Source organism: Colletotrichum truncatum (genome assembly GCF_014235925.2).
Source record: "Colletotrichum truncatum strain CMES1059 chromosome Unknown Contig_0008, whole genome shotgun sequence".
In the NCBI taxonomy this organism is placed as follows: domain Eukaryota; kingdom Fungi; phylum Ascomycota; class Sordariomycetes; order Glomerellales; family Glomerellaceae; genus Colletotrichum; species Colletotrichum truncatum.
In genome coordinates this window covers 3,716,171-3,732,448 of record NW_027222405.1, presented here as the reverse complement: position 1 = coordinate 3,732,448, position 16,278 = coordinate 3,716,171, and the positions used below count along the sequence as shown (strand labels likewise).

The following is a 16,278-nucleotide window of genomic DNA, read 5'->3' as shown; positions in this document are numbered from 1 at the left end:
GTAAGTGTATGTACTGTACGGCCGCCAAACTTGACGCCAACTCGAAGGTTTGTCCACTTTTAAGAGAGTTGTGATCATGAAATGGATGCAGACAGCAGGTGGCGCCAGCTGGTGCACAAAGCCAGATGGACACAACTCATTTTCATAAAATAGAGATTACGCTTATTTGTTTCACGCTTATGCAACATCGGTCGGACCTTGGGAGACTGAAAGAGCGCCTTTTGGCTTCTGCAGTGGTTTCGCACTCACGCTTTATGTTGCACAATCAAGGATCCACAATCAGCTGAAATATGTGTAGTTAATGCAAGCTTCGATTTTATGAACTGGCTTACGTCTACTTGACTGTTCATCCGTTTTTTGATCCTCTTCTCTCCAAAGCCAGCGTGGTTGGCAACCTACAGTTGAATCCGAATTCGGTTTCCGGCATGATTGTCCTGGCGCTTCCAACCAAGAGACAATAATGGACCTGTTTGCAGACATGGTACCTGCGAACGTCTCCACACTACTTCCCAGAGAGAAAACGATACAGAGAGTGGCAGCTATTGTAGACGCTCAGCCCTATGTTTGCAAAGTAAAGAGCTGATTATGGATTACCTACAGGGGTATTATCATCTTTCCAACAAGTACTATACATGGGTCGCTCTGTACCTGTCAGCAAGTGGATACCAAAATGTCCAGGAAAGAAGTGTTTCTTGTGTGGAAAGCATGAAACCAATTTCGAACGCGACTGTAGCTATAATCGTGCCATGGACAGCAGGCACCGCTTCAGCCGCCGTAGATAGGACGTTGAACACTTGGAGAAGTAACTTCAAGATGGCATGCTAATAATACAACTAAAACCACGGGAATCCGCAGTGAGAAGGCAGATATGGAGGTGCAAACAGGAAACGAAGACATCACTTATGGGCTTTAAGGAGACAAAGGCATAAGCTCAGCAATGTGTGTGTAGTCAGCTTTAGTGGCCCTTTCGGCTCCGCCGCCGGGCGTAATAAATTGTGTGTGTGTGTGTGTGTGTAGCTATAATCCAAATCATGTCGGAAATCAGCTTCACGATATCTCTATCAGCTATTCCGGCTCTGCTACTTACAGTATATGTAGTAGCTTAGCCTTTCATAGCTCTATATGTATAGTATGCTAGGCCTACGTTTTGACAGGGGACAATGCATGTCCAGACGACCGCCTCGCAATGGCACCCAACCTCGCTGCATCGCAACACGAGCTGATCCGGGACATGATCTCAAGCAGACAGTTCACGAATGTCAGCATAGCCAATGCTGCAGGGTGTAGTGCGCGGACGGTATACAACATACGAGCAAATCTGGAATGTTTTGGGAATACAAGAGCTCCCCCTAACGGGGTTGGACGGCCCCGTAGCATCACGCCGCCGATGCTGAGTGCCTTGTGCGACAGACTGATCGAAAAGCCCGATCTCTATCGAGACGAAATGATTGTGTTTCTCTGGGACGAGTTCGAAATTTGGGTGACAGCATCAAGCATCAGCCGGGCTCTAGCGTCCGCCGGTTGGAGCAAGAAAGTAGCCCGCCGTGTTGCTCAGGAGCGGAACGCAGATCTCAGAGACTTTTACCTTCATGGACTATCAGCCTTCCGCTCTTATCACCTAGTATTCGTAGACGAGTCAGGCTGTGACAAGCGTGCTGGTTTCCGGAGAACTGGATGGTCTCCTCTGGGAGTAACCCCTATTCAGGTCGCTCGTTTTCATCGCGACCGACGATACCAGATCTTGCCTGCCTATACCCAAGACGGAATTATATACTCACACATCTTTCAAGGCACTACTGACAGCACGGTATTCGAAAGCTTTATTGAGGACCTATTACCTTATTGTGGAAGGTGGCCATAGCCGAAATCTGTCATCATCATGGACAATGCCTCTTTTCATCACTCCGATCGGATCCAAGAGCTCTGTGCAAGAGCAGGTGTTAAAACTCACTTTCTCCCTCCATACTCTCCTGACCTCAACCCTATCGAAGAGAATTTTGGGGAGCTCAAAAGTTTCATCAAACGCCACTATCAACAACATGATGGTCTCCCTGCGGAGGACTTCCCAGGGTTCCTGAAATGGTGTGTGCAAACGGTTGGCGCGAGAAAGGCAAGCGCTAGAGGTCATTTTCGAAACGCGGGAATCTTTATTGAGGAGCCCTGACAACGTAGAAGATTAAGCTCCATCTAAATGTCTAATTTACCAGCGGTCATACTCCACTAAATTTTTCAACCCACTTTCCAATATCACGGACGAACTGGCCCGCTATGCCAACCTTGACGCCTTGTTCGACGAAAAAGTTGGGGTTTTGATCTTCATGCACCTGCTCGAGATCAAGACCGCAATCGAGCGCGGCCTTGCACGCCTTCCAGAACTCCTTCTTGAGCGTTTCGCTCTCTACCTGGGAACACTGCCAAACGCAATACTTTCGCACGGCTACATCTCTCGGCCCTGGAATCTCCAAGGCCAACGCAACATTGCAGCAGACAGGAGATGAGACTGCAGCAGGGGTTGCAGGACCTACGGTCGATGCGACAGGTGATGAGGCTGGCAGCACGTTCGTTATGTTAATCGGTGGGAGATTGCTTGATGACGAAGCACTAGTCTTGCGCTGTCTTTCGGCGTGCTGCTGTTCCTCGGCATAAAGCTGGTCGCGAATATCTTCTGGCATGTCACTTTGACTGTCCAACATACCGCCCTGCTCCACGTGTCGGATAAGAGACCTAAAGTGATGCGATTTCAGCTTGTAATGCTTCTTGCCGTAATCATCAATCCAGCAGTGCGGTCCCAGACTGCACGGCGGCCCAGGGCATCTCATCAAGGCATAGACCCGACGCCAAATAGATGGCTGACCCGTGGAGCTTTCTTCGGCGTCTAGCTGCGCCGCGCGCTCATGTAGCCTATCCTGCGTCACAGAGGAAAAGGCACGCTTAGTTCCTCGTTGTACAGCAGTCGGGGGCCCAGATTCCACATAGTTGAAAGACATCTGGACTCTGAGTTCCTTTCCAGCGCGGAAGAGGTTGCCCCAGGCCTTAAGCTGTCTTTCCACCACTCGCCAGTCAATATCAAGGTCGTCGAATCGTTTGACAAGGTCACGTTGGGAGCGGTCTCGCACAGACACGGTAACGTTGGTATCATCTATCCTAAATGATTTGTTGGATGGCAGTTTCTTTCTTACCAGCTTGTCGAGCTTCTGGCGCAGTGTTCGTTCCCAGTATGCGTTAGGTGCAAGAACCAGGTCCGGTTCACTGTCTTTGGACACTATTCTGTTGTTCGCTGTCAACTTCCACTCGATGGAATAATGGATACACGTTGGCGGTTGCTCATCGTAGGCCCCGTTTTCATCCCAGTCAGCCAGCTGCAGCAAGGGAAGACTGTCACTCGACACAGATGCCTGGGTGAGACATAGGCTAGGGCTGGGGCTTAGACATGAAGAGACTGTCTGAGCGTCTTCTACGTCAACCACCACAGGGCTGGCGGTCGCGTGTTGAGCGCTTTGAAGACTGGTTGCATGCTGGAAAGCATCTGTCGGATCGAAGGCTGGCCAGTCATAACCGTCATACGCGTCGTGCGAGACATCGAATGCCGATGCAGGGAAGGACATCTTTGTTGTAGGTGAAGCAGGCTGTGTAGGAGCTCAAGCTTTGAAAAAGCACGATCCGTGTTCGAATGAGTCCAAAGTCTCATGATTGGGTGTGGTAAGCTTCCAGAAGGTTCCATGGCCGTTCGACACGACAGGGGTTTGCAAGCGGTTTGACGTCATCTTGGAAAGACCACTTATCTGGTTCGATGATGGTTAGTGGGTCCGGTGATGGCTCCTGCCAAGTTGTTCCTTCCAAATACCACTTCAAAGCACTTAGAAATTTAGTCGCTGTGACCAAACATATAATCTTCTGCCTAGTCCCTAGTTATTTCTGGGTTTTTTCCTGGCCAAAATCTTCAGAAACGATCCACTTTGCCAAGGCTGTTTTACCTCTCCTCTAGTATGGAGTACTATACTCCATACTAAATGCAATTCGCATATCGGGTGTCTGTATGGGCCCACCTTTCCGTACGCGCTTGACCGTCTGAAGTTCCTCTTCAATCGGATAAGGTTTCTTCGATGGGATTAAATCAGATCGGATCGAACTGAGCTGCACATCGTCAAATTCTCTCTGTGGGGCGCCGGGCCCCGGCGCTAACTCTGCCATAGGGCACGTTTACCACGTGGCATTTTCTGAGAATTTGTAGTGGAAGTCCCACCTGTTCCGTCAGTGCCGTCAGCCCAGATGAAGTTAAATCGTGCGTGAGCAGTTCTCACTGTAAACAATGGGGGGCCGATTTCGCGTCCAACAAGCTTGGCTCAAACCCCAACCAACGCGACATGTCCTTTTCCCCGCCCTCTAACCCCTCCAGCCTTTACTACTACATCTCACACAGCAACCGAAAAGTCTTAGATTTGCGACCCAGCACTACAGAGCGCCTCAAAACTCCCTGTCGTCGGACCTTCATATCATCACTCGCTGTCCCTTCAAGCACTTCTTGATATGTCAGCCTCTGGCGTGTCACCCTCCCAAGATGAAATGTCTAAGGAAACAATAGGGGAAACACGTCAAACTATCGACGAGGCTTCCAAGCAAGTTGAGCTGAAGCTCTCTTCCTCATCTGCGGACGACAGTCCCTTACTCCGTGACAACCAGCTGGCTGTCGCCGCTCTGAGTTCCCTTGGCACCGCCATTGACAAGCTCTTGGACTCCGGTCACAGAACTAAATTGGGTCTCGAGCTTGCCAATAGAGCTGGACCAGTGTATGATGTATATCGACTGAAAATCATTGAACTTGAGGTTGAGCAACGCAATATAATTAGGTACTGCCTGTCTCTATAGGGTGTATTCCGAATGCTAACATTTTGATAAGGGAACTGAGGCAGCATGTTTCCAAGAGCGAAGCTAAATTGCTAGCCTTAGCTGACAAGCTCCGGCACCCGTCCGGCCCACCTAAAAGAAACTGGGATGAACGATCAGATTGCGCGACCGCAGGTGACACCCAAGATAGCGAGTGAATAATAGGCGAGCATACATATGCATCAGAGCTGTTGGTGGTATTGTTAGGAGTTGGTGCCTAGTTCTAAGGAACGAGATGGCTGAACGACTTCCGTACTTGGAACAGGAGCAGTGCCATCAAGCGCAGACCAGCTTGTAAATCCACGCTATTTGTATTTAGTAGTCTGTTCATGATACTGTCATTTGAGAAGTAGTTGAATCCCAGATACCTGTCTAGCGGTACAGTGGCATAATCCTCGCTGTTTAAGCAATAATGTGACATCAAGCTGTGCGTGGCCCAGACCTGACGATAACACGTCCTGTTAGTCGTCCGTAATCACCAACCCAATACGGTCACCTCTATTGATTGATACATTTGTACTTACATGTCAGGCAAGGTTCAGATTTCGCGGAATCTTCGCGGACTTCCTATGCTGTTGCTGATTGATTGGATTCCTTCCACGGAGCATATATGTGGAAAACGCGCAGGTGCTGTCCTGTCCCGTAGCGTGGGTAAAATTTTAATAGTGGTCCATGTAATGGGTCATCGGAAGCTAGCTACGCGGCCACGCTACTTTTAGCGTTGCCGGCCGCCCCCATGTGTGGGTAATTTGAAGTGGGAACAGGCCCCCCTGCTTTACTATTATGGTATACTTCCGCCAGCATTCCAAATGTTAGCGTGGCATGGGTCCCACTGTTACCTATTGAATATAAACATTGCATTGGACAGTAACAGTTGGACCTTCCCACGCTAATATTTGGGTTGATGGCGGAGGTGTACCATAGTACAGTTGTCTTCAGCGTCTGAAGTTCCAGATGAACTACAGATCCACAGGGATCGGTCGACGAGATCCGACCGGGGCAAACAGAAGAGATCCGCAAAAAGCCTCAACGTTATTTGGCAGCACTACCGCCTCATCTACCAAAGGAGCTGCAGAGCCTGTGGCTCTTTAATATGTTACGCAGTTCTCAGTTGTACTATCGTTATGGGCCGCGATTGAGTAGGCCATTGGTTCGCTTCACACAGGTAGACGACCCCGTATGTAATTGGTGCGAAGAACACAGGCAACCAATCCGACTAGCGTGCCTCACTGCGACTCTGGTTGATCTTGCGCTGTTGGCATGTTCTTGTGTATGACGACCCTCCCGATCAGGCTGAGGAGGATAAGAAGAACTCGTCATGCGGACCCGGCGGGCACACTGTCCAAACAAACATCTTCATACATCAAATTTCTCATGAATTTCGTCTTGCGCTTGTATCACAGTTTGCAAGTATCTCAAAATCATTGACGGACCGCTAGAGGGGAGTCCTGCCGCCCTCCCAATGCCCTGAGCTGGTGACAACTGTCGTCCTAGGCAGCGCGTATGCAGGAAGGTCGACTCAAAAAATAACGCACAGAAGGCGGACAGCTAATCACACGAATCAGCATGCTTTCATTCTAGTTGGTCTTATGGGATCGCATCTTCCCGCGTGTGACCCCTTACGACCAGGCTGTGAAGGGAGAGTTGTTCTCGTCGGTCGGTCCTCGGCAGGCAGAGCTTTCTTCACTAAAGCAAAACGGCTCAATACTACGGTGTCAATACGTCGAGTTTCTCACATAGTTTAAACATCGTCAATTCTTATCTAAAATCTAGTGTCGAACTGGCGCGCCATGCCTAAGTCCATCCCCGCTCGCGACTTCACCGTCGGCTGGGTCTGCGCTTTGCCTATCGAGCTGGCAGCCGCGGCGGAAATGATGGACGAGGAATACGCTGACCTCCCGTCCCAGTCGTCTGATTCGAACGTCTACTCCTTTGGTCGTATCGGCGTCCACAACGTCGTGACTGCCTCTCTGCCTGCCGGCCAGATGGGAACAAACCAAGCGGCAATCGTCGCGAGCCAGATGAAGCAAAATTTCCCATCGCTGCGATTCAGTGTCCTTGTCGGCATTGGTGGCGGCGTCCCAGACCTCGAGAACGACATCGACGTTCGTCTCGGCGACGTAGTCATTAGCCAGCCGACAGGACAGCATGGGGGAGTAATCCAATATGACTTCGGGAAAACGGGGGCTGACGGTCGTATCGCTCGCACGGGTAGCCTCAATGCACCACCGACGATCCTCCTCAACGCCTTGGCCAAGCTCCGCGCGAACAATTTTCGAGGCAAGACGCAAGTCCTCGCTTACCTTTCTCGGCTTTCTGATAAGCCAGATTTTGCATCGCCGGGACTTGAGAGCGACACCTTATACCATGCATTATCAACTCATGCCGGTGGTCCCACATGTGCAAAATGCCGTCTAGAAGATATAGTGGATAGGAAGCCACGCGCGACCACCAAACCAGCCCTCTTCTTCGGCAATATCGCGTCTGGGAACCAAGTAATGAAGGATGGACCAACGCGCGATAGGCATAGTCAGGAGCTGGGAGGTGTGTTGTGCTTCGAAATGGAGGCAGCTGGCTTGATGAACAACTTCCCTTGCATTGTCATTCGCGGCATCTGCGACTATGCAGACGCGCATAAAAACAAGCGGTGGCAGCCATATGCAGCAGCGACGGCAGCGGCATACGGCAAAGAACTATTAAATACAGTCCCACCGCTGATTTCAAGCAATCTAGATGGAGAGGAAGATTGTAAGTAAAAATTACGATTTGATTACTAGGTTCAATACATGTCTAATACCTACTAGCCTATAGAAAACCTTACTTTATCGTTCCATTCGGCCGGAATGAAAACTTTGTTGGCAGAGATGCGATCTTAACGCAACTGCTCGAAAGGGTACCCCCAAGTGCCCAGAAAGACACCTGCCAAAGGACAGCCATCGTCGGTCTCGGAGGGGTCGGTAAGACACAGGTCGCCATCGAAGCCGCCTACCGCGTTCGCGACGCACACCCAGACTGCTTAGTGTTCTGGGTGCCGGCTGTAAGCATGGTGATGTTTGAGAATGCGTGTCGCGACATCGGCCGAAGGCTTAGTATCCAAGGCATCGAGGATGACCAAGCGGATATAAAAAGCTTGGTCAAGGCGGCCTTAGAAAGGGACGACGTCGGCAACTGGCTTCTTATCGTCGATAACGCCGACGACATAGATTTACTATTTACCAACTCGAAGCTGATAACGTACTTCCCTTGGAATAGGAAGGGCTCTATTCTGCTTACAACGCGGAATCACAAGGCTGCAGTAAGATGGAGTCGAGGTCATCCTGTGCATCTACAGGAGATGGATACCATGGAAGCCACTCAGCTGTTGTGTACCGGCTTGGACAAAAGTCAAATGGGCGACAAACTAAGCACGACAAAGTTGCTCGAGCACCTCACTTATCTGCCGCTGGCTATACGACAGGCGTCGGCTTACATGGCCGCCAACATGAGTGTGACTGTGTCCAAGTACCTTGGGTATTGCAAGGCCAGTGACGAGAAGCTAGTGAAGCTGCTGAGCAAAGATTTCGAAGATCAGGATCGATATGAGGCTATCCGGAACCCAGTGGCTACGACGTGGCTGATCTCGTTTATGCATATCTCTAGGGACAACCCACTTGCAGCGAAGTACCTCAGTTTCATGTGCTATCTCGCAGAGAAAGACATACCAAGGGCTCTTTTGCCTTCTGAAGGAGATGGAAAAGATACGGACGACGAGATGGCGGCGGATGAAGCGATAAGCACGCTGATGGCTTACGCGTTCATTCAGAAGCGGGACGCTATGGATAGGTTCGATATCCACCGACTGGTGCGTTTGGTGATGCGGAACTGGCTGAGGGACCAAGGAAGGAAAGAAAAACAGGCAACAGAGACGATTCGCTGGCTATACAAGAAGTTCCCTTGGCCAGACCATAGGAACAGAGACGTTTGGATGACCTACTTACCACATGCGCAAGCGGCACTTCAAGTTGGGGATTGGTGCACAGACAATGAGGCGTTATGGGATCTGCTGTCTAGCGTAGGACAAAGCAATAGCCTCCTTGGGAAGTACGGAGCGGCAGAGCAAGTGCATCGACAGGCACTAGAGGTGAAGGAGAAGGTTCTGGGACTGGAGAACCCCTTGACACTTAGCAGCATGAACAACCTGGCCCTCGTGCTTAGCAGGCAGGGGAAGTACGAAGCGGCAGAGAAGATGCATCGGCAGGCACTGGAGCTGATGGAGAAGGTGCTGGGACTGGAGAATTCCGACACACTCATCAGCATGAACAACCTGGCACTCGTGTTTAGCAGCCAAGGGAAGTACGAAGCGGCAGAGCAGATGCATCGGCAGACACTGGAGCTAACGGAGAAGGTGCTGGGACTGGAGAATCCCTCCACACTCACCAGCATGAACAACCTGGCACTCGTGCTTAGCAGCCAGGGGAAGTACGAAGAGGCTGAACAGATGCATCGTCAGGCATTGGAGCTGTATAAGAAGGTACTAGGACCAGACAATCCCGACACACTCACTAGTATAAACAAATTGGCAGAAGTCCTTCGAGAACAGGAGAACTACGATGAGGCAGAGAAAATGCATAGGCAGACACTGGAGCTGAGGGCGAAGGTTTTGGGACTAGAAAATCCCTTGACACTTGCCAGTATGAACAACCTGGCAGGAGTGCTTGACAACCATGGGAATTACGATGAGGCAGAGCAGATGTATCGACAGACACTGGAGCTATATGAGAAGTTACTAGGACCAGACAATCCCGACACACTTACTAGCATGAGCAACCTGGCAGATGTGCTCGGTAGCCAAGGGAAGTACGATGAGGCAGAGCAGATGTATCGACAGACACTGGAGCTGTATAAGAAGTTGCTAGGGCCAGACAATCCTCGCACACTCATCAGCATGAACAGCCTGGCAGAAGTCCTCGGTAGCCAAGGGAAGTACGATGAGGCAGAGCAGATGTATTGGCAGACACTGGAGACGTGTGAGAAGGGGCTGGGACCAGAGAATCCCTTCACACTCACCACCATGAACAACCTGGCACTCGTGCTTAAACACCAGGGGAAGTACGATGAGGCAAAGCAGATGCATCGGCAGATACTGGAGCTAAGGGAGAAGGTCCTAGGGATCAATTTCTTTTGACTCTTAAGACACAACATGGCCTTAGACTTATCAAGATGCCTAGACAGACTCTAGTGTAGCAGTTTTAGAGGCTCATCTTATCTCTCAATGTGTCGGCATTAACTATAGTACAGTAGCATTTCCGGATGGGAAGGTCTAATAGTAACGTGTATAATTAAACGTGCCTCACTGATCGTTTAAGATATACCATATGCAAATGCAATTAGTGTAATATATATTAAGAGCCCGAATGCAACCCTGTGCCTGTGAGCATCCGGCAAAGAGCTACCGAGTTTCATTCAGGCATGTTTTTACTTTTTAGTCGCTTAGGGATATATATTTTAACGAACACGGAGGAAGAAGTCTACGTAAGCAATACGGTTCACCTAACTCTTGCTGAGTTTTTTTTTATTTTTTATACCTGTCAATGATCTTAGAAAGGCTGGTAATAGACCCAGACTTGGGCTCGGGGCGACTTAGATGTATAAGTAGGACATGCGTATGCAGACATGGGACATAACCAAGTGGCATAAAATCGAGTGCAATTATCACCGCCGGTCGTGGATCTTGGATTGTGCAACATGGGTCCAAACCACGAACACAGTGTAGAAGCCATTTCTAACTTCGCTGTGGAGATCATCAAGGAAGTACTCTGTGGGTCTCATCATGTATCCTATCAACGACCGGATCCGCAAATGTCTGTGCACAGAAAGTTTTTCCATTTGACAAGCCGGAAACCGATTTCGATTTTCTCTGTAGGGAAAATGGATGTGTTTAGATGTGGCACTGGACAAGCTGTATTATCATCGAGGAATCATTATCTTTTGTTGTTGCTGTTGAGGGTTATTTGGGTGTTTTGCGAAGGGGCGGTACCGAAACGCGTGGCGCGGCGCTAGTGGACCCACTTTCGGTGCGTTCCGTCGTGAAACATGCAGGCGGATTCGGATACGATCAACGTCGCGTCCGACTCGGGAGAGGCCAGCGGAACGGCGCGACCACTTCGACGGATACGGAAACCGACAACCAAGGCCCTACTAAACGAAGGAAACCGAGACACTCTCGACGATGGGGCCGCAGAGCCGAGCGAGCAGGGAGGAAATGGGGTGCGGAGGGCGACCACTAGGGGCGCGCCAGCCGCCAGAGGAAGGATCAAGGCGATCGAGGACGACGACAGAACACTGCTCCTGGCCATGGGAAAGCAGATGAAGGAACTCCACGCATCCCTCCAGGTGGTTTTCAATGCCTGGAAGAAATCTGAACTGCGCAACAGGGACATCCAGGCCGAGCTTCGACAAACCACGGACGAACTTCGGACGGCGAGCGAGGAACTCCGGTCAATCAAGGACGAGCTGGAGACAGTCCGCAGCGACCTGCAAGCGTTGAAGCAGCAAGTTGAAGACGATAACACGAAGACATGGGAAAAACTTGAGGCATGTACGGCTCTGGCTCCGGCGCGAAGCGACTCCAGCCCATCCTATGCCGCTGTCGCCCGAACCGCCTCGACGAACCAATACAGCGACGCACGGGCCCGCACGCCCGGCGCAACACCGACCAACACGACCGACACTCTGTACTGCACGATCGACACCTTCAGCGCTGAAGAGGAAGATGGAAGCAAGCCCAGCGCGGGCACAATCAGGGCGGCAGTGGAAAAGGAAATGCGTGCGGACGGGCATGCGGGATGGCGGTGCCTGGCCGTGACTGTGAACCCAAGGAGTGAGAATCTCATCAGAGTTGTCTGCCGAGATGATGCGGAACACCAAATGGTCAAGCAAATCGCGGAGACAAAGATCGCCCCGGGTATACGTGTCCGAGACGACGACCTGCACCCAATCAAGGTAGACTTTGTGCGATGGACATCCGTGTGGGAGGAGAAAGGAAAGTACAGAAGTAAAGCAGCGGAGGAATTTAGCAAGGAAAACCACGCTACTGTCGCCAAAATCGTATGGCTAAGCGATCAGGAAAACCCGAAAGCATACGGATCGATGGCGGTCTACTTGACCAAAGCCAGCGACGCCAGAAGACTTATTTCAGAGGGCTACTTCCACGCAAGCGGAGAATCAGGAACCACAGGGGTGTTCAAACCCCAATCCCGACCACAACAGTGCTTCAAATGTCAGCAGATCGCTCCGCACAAGGCAGTCCGATGCCCGAACCGCTTGGTGTGTGGAAGGTGCGCCAAGGAGGACCATCACCACAAGGATTGCCGTGAAACGGCACTGAAGTGTGTTCCTTGCGGTGGTGCGCATGAGTCTTTCAGCAAGAAGTGTCCGAAGCTCTACCCATCTCTCCATGAGTAGAAACTTTCAGGTTCTTCAACTGAATGTGAGGAAACAGGATGCAGTGCACGAGAGCCTGATGAACGACGAGAGACTGCAGGATTTCACGGTTATAGCCGTGCAGGAACCGTGGGTGTGGAAGAGAGAGGGGAAGATCTTGACGGTGCCGATGCGGCACAGTAGGTGGACTAGGATGGTTCCGACGGCGTGGAGGGAGGAAGGACGGTGGGGCATTAGGAGTATGCTGTGGGTGAACAAGGAAATCGAAGCGGAGCAAGTGCCGATACCGTCACCGGACATAACAGGAGCCGTTCTTCGACTCCCGGGTCGTCGGGTGCTGATTGTGTCTGTGTACGTGCCGGCACAAGAGCCCGAGATGCTTCGCCGCACATGTTCAATGTTACGGCAGGCAATCGCGGGAGTCAGGAGTAGCGCAGGCGAGGTGGTGGACGTGGTCTTTGTTGGTGACTTTAACCGGCATGACCAACTATGGGGAGGAGATGACGTCTCGGCGACCAGGCAGGGAGAAGCCGACCCGATCATCGAGTTGATGAGCGACTTGTCACTCAGGAGCCTCCTGCCACGGGGGACGAAAACGTGGCACAAGAACGACGCGGCAACGACGATCGATCTGTCAATCGCATCTGAGGACCTGGCAAGGATGATGACAAGATGCGCCTTGCACGAGACAGACCACGGATCGGACCACCAAGCGATTGAGACAACGTTTGAGATTGCGACTCCTGACACGGACAGCAAACCTCGACTTTTGTTCAAGAACGCGCCATGGAAGGCGATTAATGCCAGGATCGAGGCCGCGCTGCAATGTATTCCTACGGGAGGCACAGTGCAGCAGCAGACAGACCGGCTCATGTCTACTGTAACGGTAGCAGTAGAGGCGTTGACGCCTACAGCCAAGCCGTCTCGGTATGCGAAGAGGTGGTGGACGGAGGACCTCACTCAGCTGCGCCGGATCCACACATTCTGGAGGAACCGAGCGAGGGCGGAGAGACGGGCCGGCCACTGCCCGCCGGACCTAGAAGAGCAAGCGCAGGCAGCGGCGAAACAGTATCATGACGCAATCCGACAACAGAAGAAGAATCACTGGCAAGGGTTTCTGGCCGATGACACGAACATCTGGAAGGCAGTCAAGTACTTAGGCGCCGACAAAGGCGCCTCATTCGACAAGATCCCCCAGCTTATTAGGGCGGACGGCTCCAAGACGGCGGAAAAAGGAGAGCAGGCGGAGGAACTGCTGTCTACCTTCTTCCCTCCGCTCCCGAACAACATCGAAGATGAGGGACAGCGTCCGCAGCGGCCACCTGTGCCATTCCCCGATATTACGTTGGAAGAAGTGGAAAGGCAACTGTTCGCAGCCAAATCGTGGAAAGCACCCGGAGAAGATGGGTTGCCGGTGGCCGTGTGGAAGCAGACATGGCCGATAGTGAAACACCGGGTACATGCGCTGTTCCAAACGTCGGTGAACGAGGGAGAACTACCGAGGCAGTGGAGGCATGCAAAGATCATCCCGCTGAAGAAACCGAACAAGGATGACTACACCGTTGCAAAGGCTTGGCGACCGATCTCGCTGTTGTCAACACTGGGGAAGGTTTTAGAGTCGGTGATGGCTGAGAGGATATCTCATGCGGTCGAGACACACGGGCTCCTGCCTACCAGCCATTTCGGTGCTCGGAAGCAGAGGTCGGCAGAACAAGCCTTGGTGTTACTTCAGGAATACATCTACAGAGCGTGGAGGAAGAGAAAGGTCCTCAGCCTGGTCAGCTTCGACGTCAAAGGCGCATATAACGGAGTGTATAAAGAAAGACTGCTCCAGAGACTCAAGGCGAGAGGAATACCAGAAAAGCTGGTGGAATGGGTTGATGCATTCTGCTCGCAACGAACGGCAAGCATCCAGATCAACGGGCAGGACTCGGAGGTCCGCTCCCTGCCTCAACCTGGGCTGCCTCAGGGCTCGCCGCTGTCGCCTGTTCTGTTCCTTTTCTTCAACGCGGATTTGGTCCAGCACCAAACCGATGAGAATGGAGGATCACTAGCATTTGTTGACGACTATACGGCGTGGGTCACCGGACCGTCGCGACAGGCGAACCGGCAAGGGATCCAGGCCATCATTGACCGAGCGCTCGATTGGGAACGACGAAGCGGGGCGACATTTGAGGCAGACAAGACGGCTATCATACACTTCACGCGGAACTGGCGACATCCGGAAGATTACGCAACCTTCAACATCAAGGGTGATACAGTTCGGCCCAAAGACCGCGTGAAGGTCCTGGGCGTGATCATGGACACCAAACTCTATTTTCAGCAACACATCGCAGAAGCGGCGACGAAAGGTCTCGAAGCTGTGTTGGAACTCAGACGACTGAAAGGCCTATCTCCGTCAACGGCAAGGCAACTCTTCGTGGCGGCGGTAGCGCCGACAATAGATTATGCGTCGAACGTCTGGAGACACAGGTGCAGGACAGCCCAGATGAGGGTCATCAACAGGGTACAGAGAATTGGAGCCCAAGCCATCATTGGAACATTCAACACGGTGGCCACAGCGGTTGCCGAAGCAGAAGCAAGCATACAGTCGGCCCAGGAACGATTTGACAGGAAAGCGATCAAGTTCTGGGTGCGTCTCCATACATTGCCTACGAGTCATCCACTGCGACGTATCAGACCTCAGGGCTTCAAGAGGCACATCTCGCCTTTCCAGAAGATGGCCGCAACATACCGAAATCTGCCGGTGGACAGGCTGGAAACCATCGAAGCGTTCCCACAGGCACCATGGGAAAGCCAAATGCTTACGGTAGTGGAAGAAGACGGCGACAAAGCGACCAAGGCGATCCAGACTGGCTGGGCCGTGAGAGCTGTCACAGGTAGCTCGGCAAGAAACGGAATCGTAGGATACGGAACAGCAATACTGCTCCCCCTGTCTCACAGGAGAGGCGGCTCCACGACGACAATATCAAACACAACTGGCTCTAGGGAAGAGCAGAATCCATATACAGCAGAGCTCACGGCGATAGCAAAGACGCTGGAGACCCTCTCGAAAGGGATCCGTTATCGTGCCATCTACGTGTTTTCCACCAACAAAGCGGCCGTCTTAGCAGCAGGGAAGCCTCGACAACAATCAGGCCAACAAGAGATCCGTCGCATATGCAAGGCAGTCAACACTCTCATAAATAAAGGCAACAAGATTACACTCTTCTGGCTTCCGGCAGGCGTAGACTCTGACATCAAACTGGAGGCCAAGGCAGCGGCGAAAGAGAGCACGCAACAAGGAAAGACGCCGAAGAAGAAGCCAACCAGGGCATACTCAACCACAATCAGAAAGGCATTGAGGGGACTACAGAAGTACTGCAGGTTACCGGAAGGGGTAGGAAATTTCTCGAACAGAGTCGACGCCGCCCTGCCGGGAAAGCATACACGGCAACTATACGACTCGTTTTCATGGAAGGAGGCCAGCATACTGGCCCAGTTACGGACGGGGATGGCCAGGCTCAACTGGTACCTGCACCAGATTGGAGTGGCCCCCTCGGACCAATGCGCATGCGGACAAGCAGCAGAGACGGTCGGGCATTTCCTCTTCCGTTGCACCCAGTGGACAGAACAACGCGCACCGATGATTCAACGAACTGATACACACAGAGGCAATCTGTCATTTTACTTAGGCGGGAAGACCGCATCCGACCCTGACGATTGGTCGCCGTACATGGACGTTGTAAGAGAAACAGTGAAGTTTGCCATGGCAACGGGACGACTCGATATGCAGATCAATCAAACTTAGGACAGCAACAGCACAACACCACATTTCCAACACCAACCACCGACTAACCCCTTACGCACCCTCGTGCCACCGACAGCAGGACTCGCTTCAGCCGCCGAGGATAGGGACCTGAACACTTGGAGGAATGGGCTCCAAGATCACCTGCTACTAACCCTCACGAGAAACCGCAAAGATTGGAAGGA

General features: G+C 51.9%; 6 protein-coding genes across 6 annotated transcripts; 5 read left to right on the top strand and 1 right to left on the bottom strand.

Moving 5' to 3' along the window:
* Positions 1–1,186: 1,186 nt before the first annotated feature.
* Positions 1,187–1,861, top strand: CTRU02_212514 (uncharacterized protein; the record flags this gene model as incomplete). Its single annotated transcript, XM_070205857.1, has 1 exon — positions 1,187–1,861. One exon carries the CDS (start codon positions 1,187–1,189, stop codon positions 1,859–1,861), a length of 675 nt encoding a protein of 224 aa, XP_070060670.1.
* An 18-nt stretch (positions 1,862–1,879) lies between these two features.
* Positions 1,880–2,164, top strand: CTRU02_212513 (TPR domain-containing protein; the record flags this gene model as incomplete). The annotated part of the gene is made up of 1 exon (XM_070205856.1): positions 1,880–2,164. The coding sequence occupies one exon, from the start codon at positions 1,880–1,882 to the stop codon at positions 2,162–2,164; it is 285 nt and encodes a 94-aa protein (XP_070060669.1).
* A 46-nt stretch (positions 2,165–2,210) lies between these two features.
* Positions 2,211–3,605, bottom strand: CTRU02_212512 (uncharacterized protein; the record flags this gene model as incomplete). Its single annotated transcript, XM_036723916.2, has 1 exon — positions 2,211–3,605. The coding sequence occupies one exon, from the start codon at positions 3,603–3,605 to the stop codon at positions 2,211–2,213; it is 1,395 nt and encodes a 464-aa protein (XP_036584599.2).
* Positions 3,606–6,674: 3,069 nt separating this feature from the next.
* Positions 6,675–10,048, top strand: CTRU02_212511 (uncharacterized protein; the record flags this gene model as incomplete). The annotated part of the gene is made up of 2 exons (XM_036723918.1): positions 6,675–7,632; positions 7,689–10,048. The coding sequence occupies 2 exons, from the start codon at positions 6,675–6,677 to the stop codon at positions 10,046–10,048; spliced, it is 3,318 nt and encodes a 1,105-aa protein (XP_036584601.1).
* Positions 10,049–11,092: 1,044 nt separating this feature from the next.
* On the top strand, positions 11,093–11,233 carry CTRU02_212510 (uncharacterized protein; the record flags this gene model as incomplete). The annotated part of the gene is made up of 1 exon (XM_070205855.1): positions 11,093–11,233. The coding sequence occupies one exon, from the start codon at positions 11,093–11,095 to the stop codon at positions 11,231–11,233; it is 141 nt and encodes a 46-aa protein (XP_070060668.1).
* A 1,041-nt stretch (positions 11,234–12,274) lies between these two features.
* Positions 12,275–16,096, top strand: CTRU02_212509 (uncharacterized protein; the record flags this gene model as incomplete). The annotated part of the gene is made up of 1 exon (XM_070205854.1): positions 12,275–16,096. The coding sequence occupies one exon, from the start codon at positions 12,275–12,277 to the stop codon at positions 16,094–16,096; it is 3,822 nt and encodes a 1,273-aa protein (XP_070060667.1).
* Between the last annotated feature and the right edge of the window lie 182 nt (positions 16,097–16,278).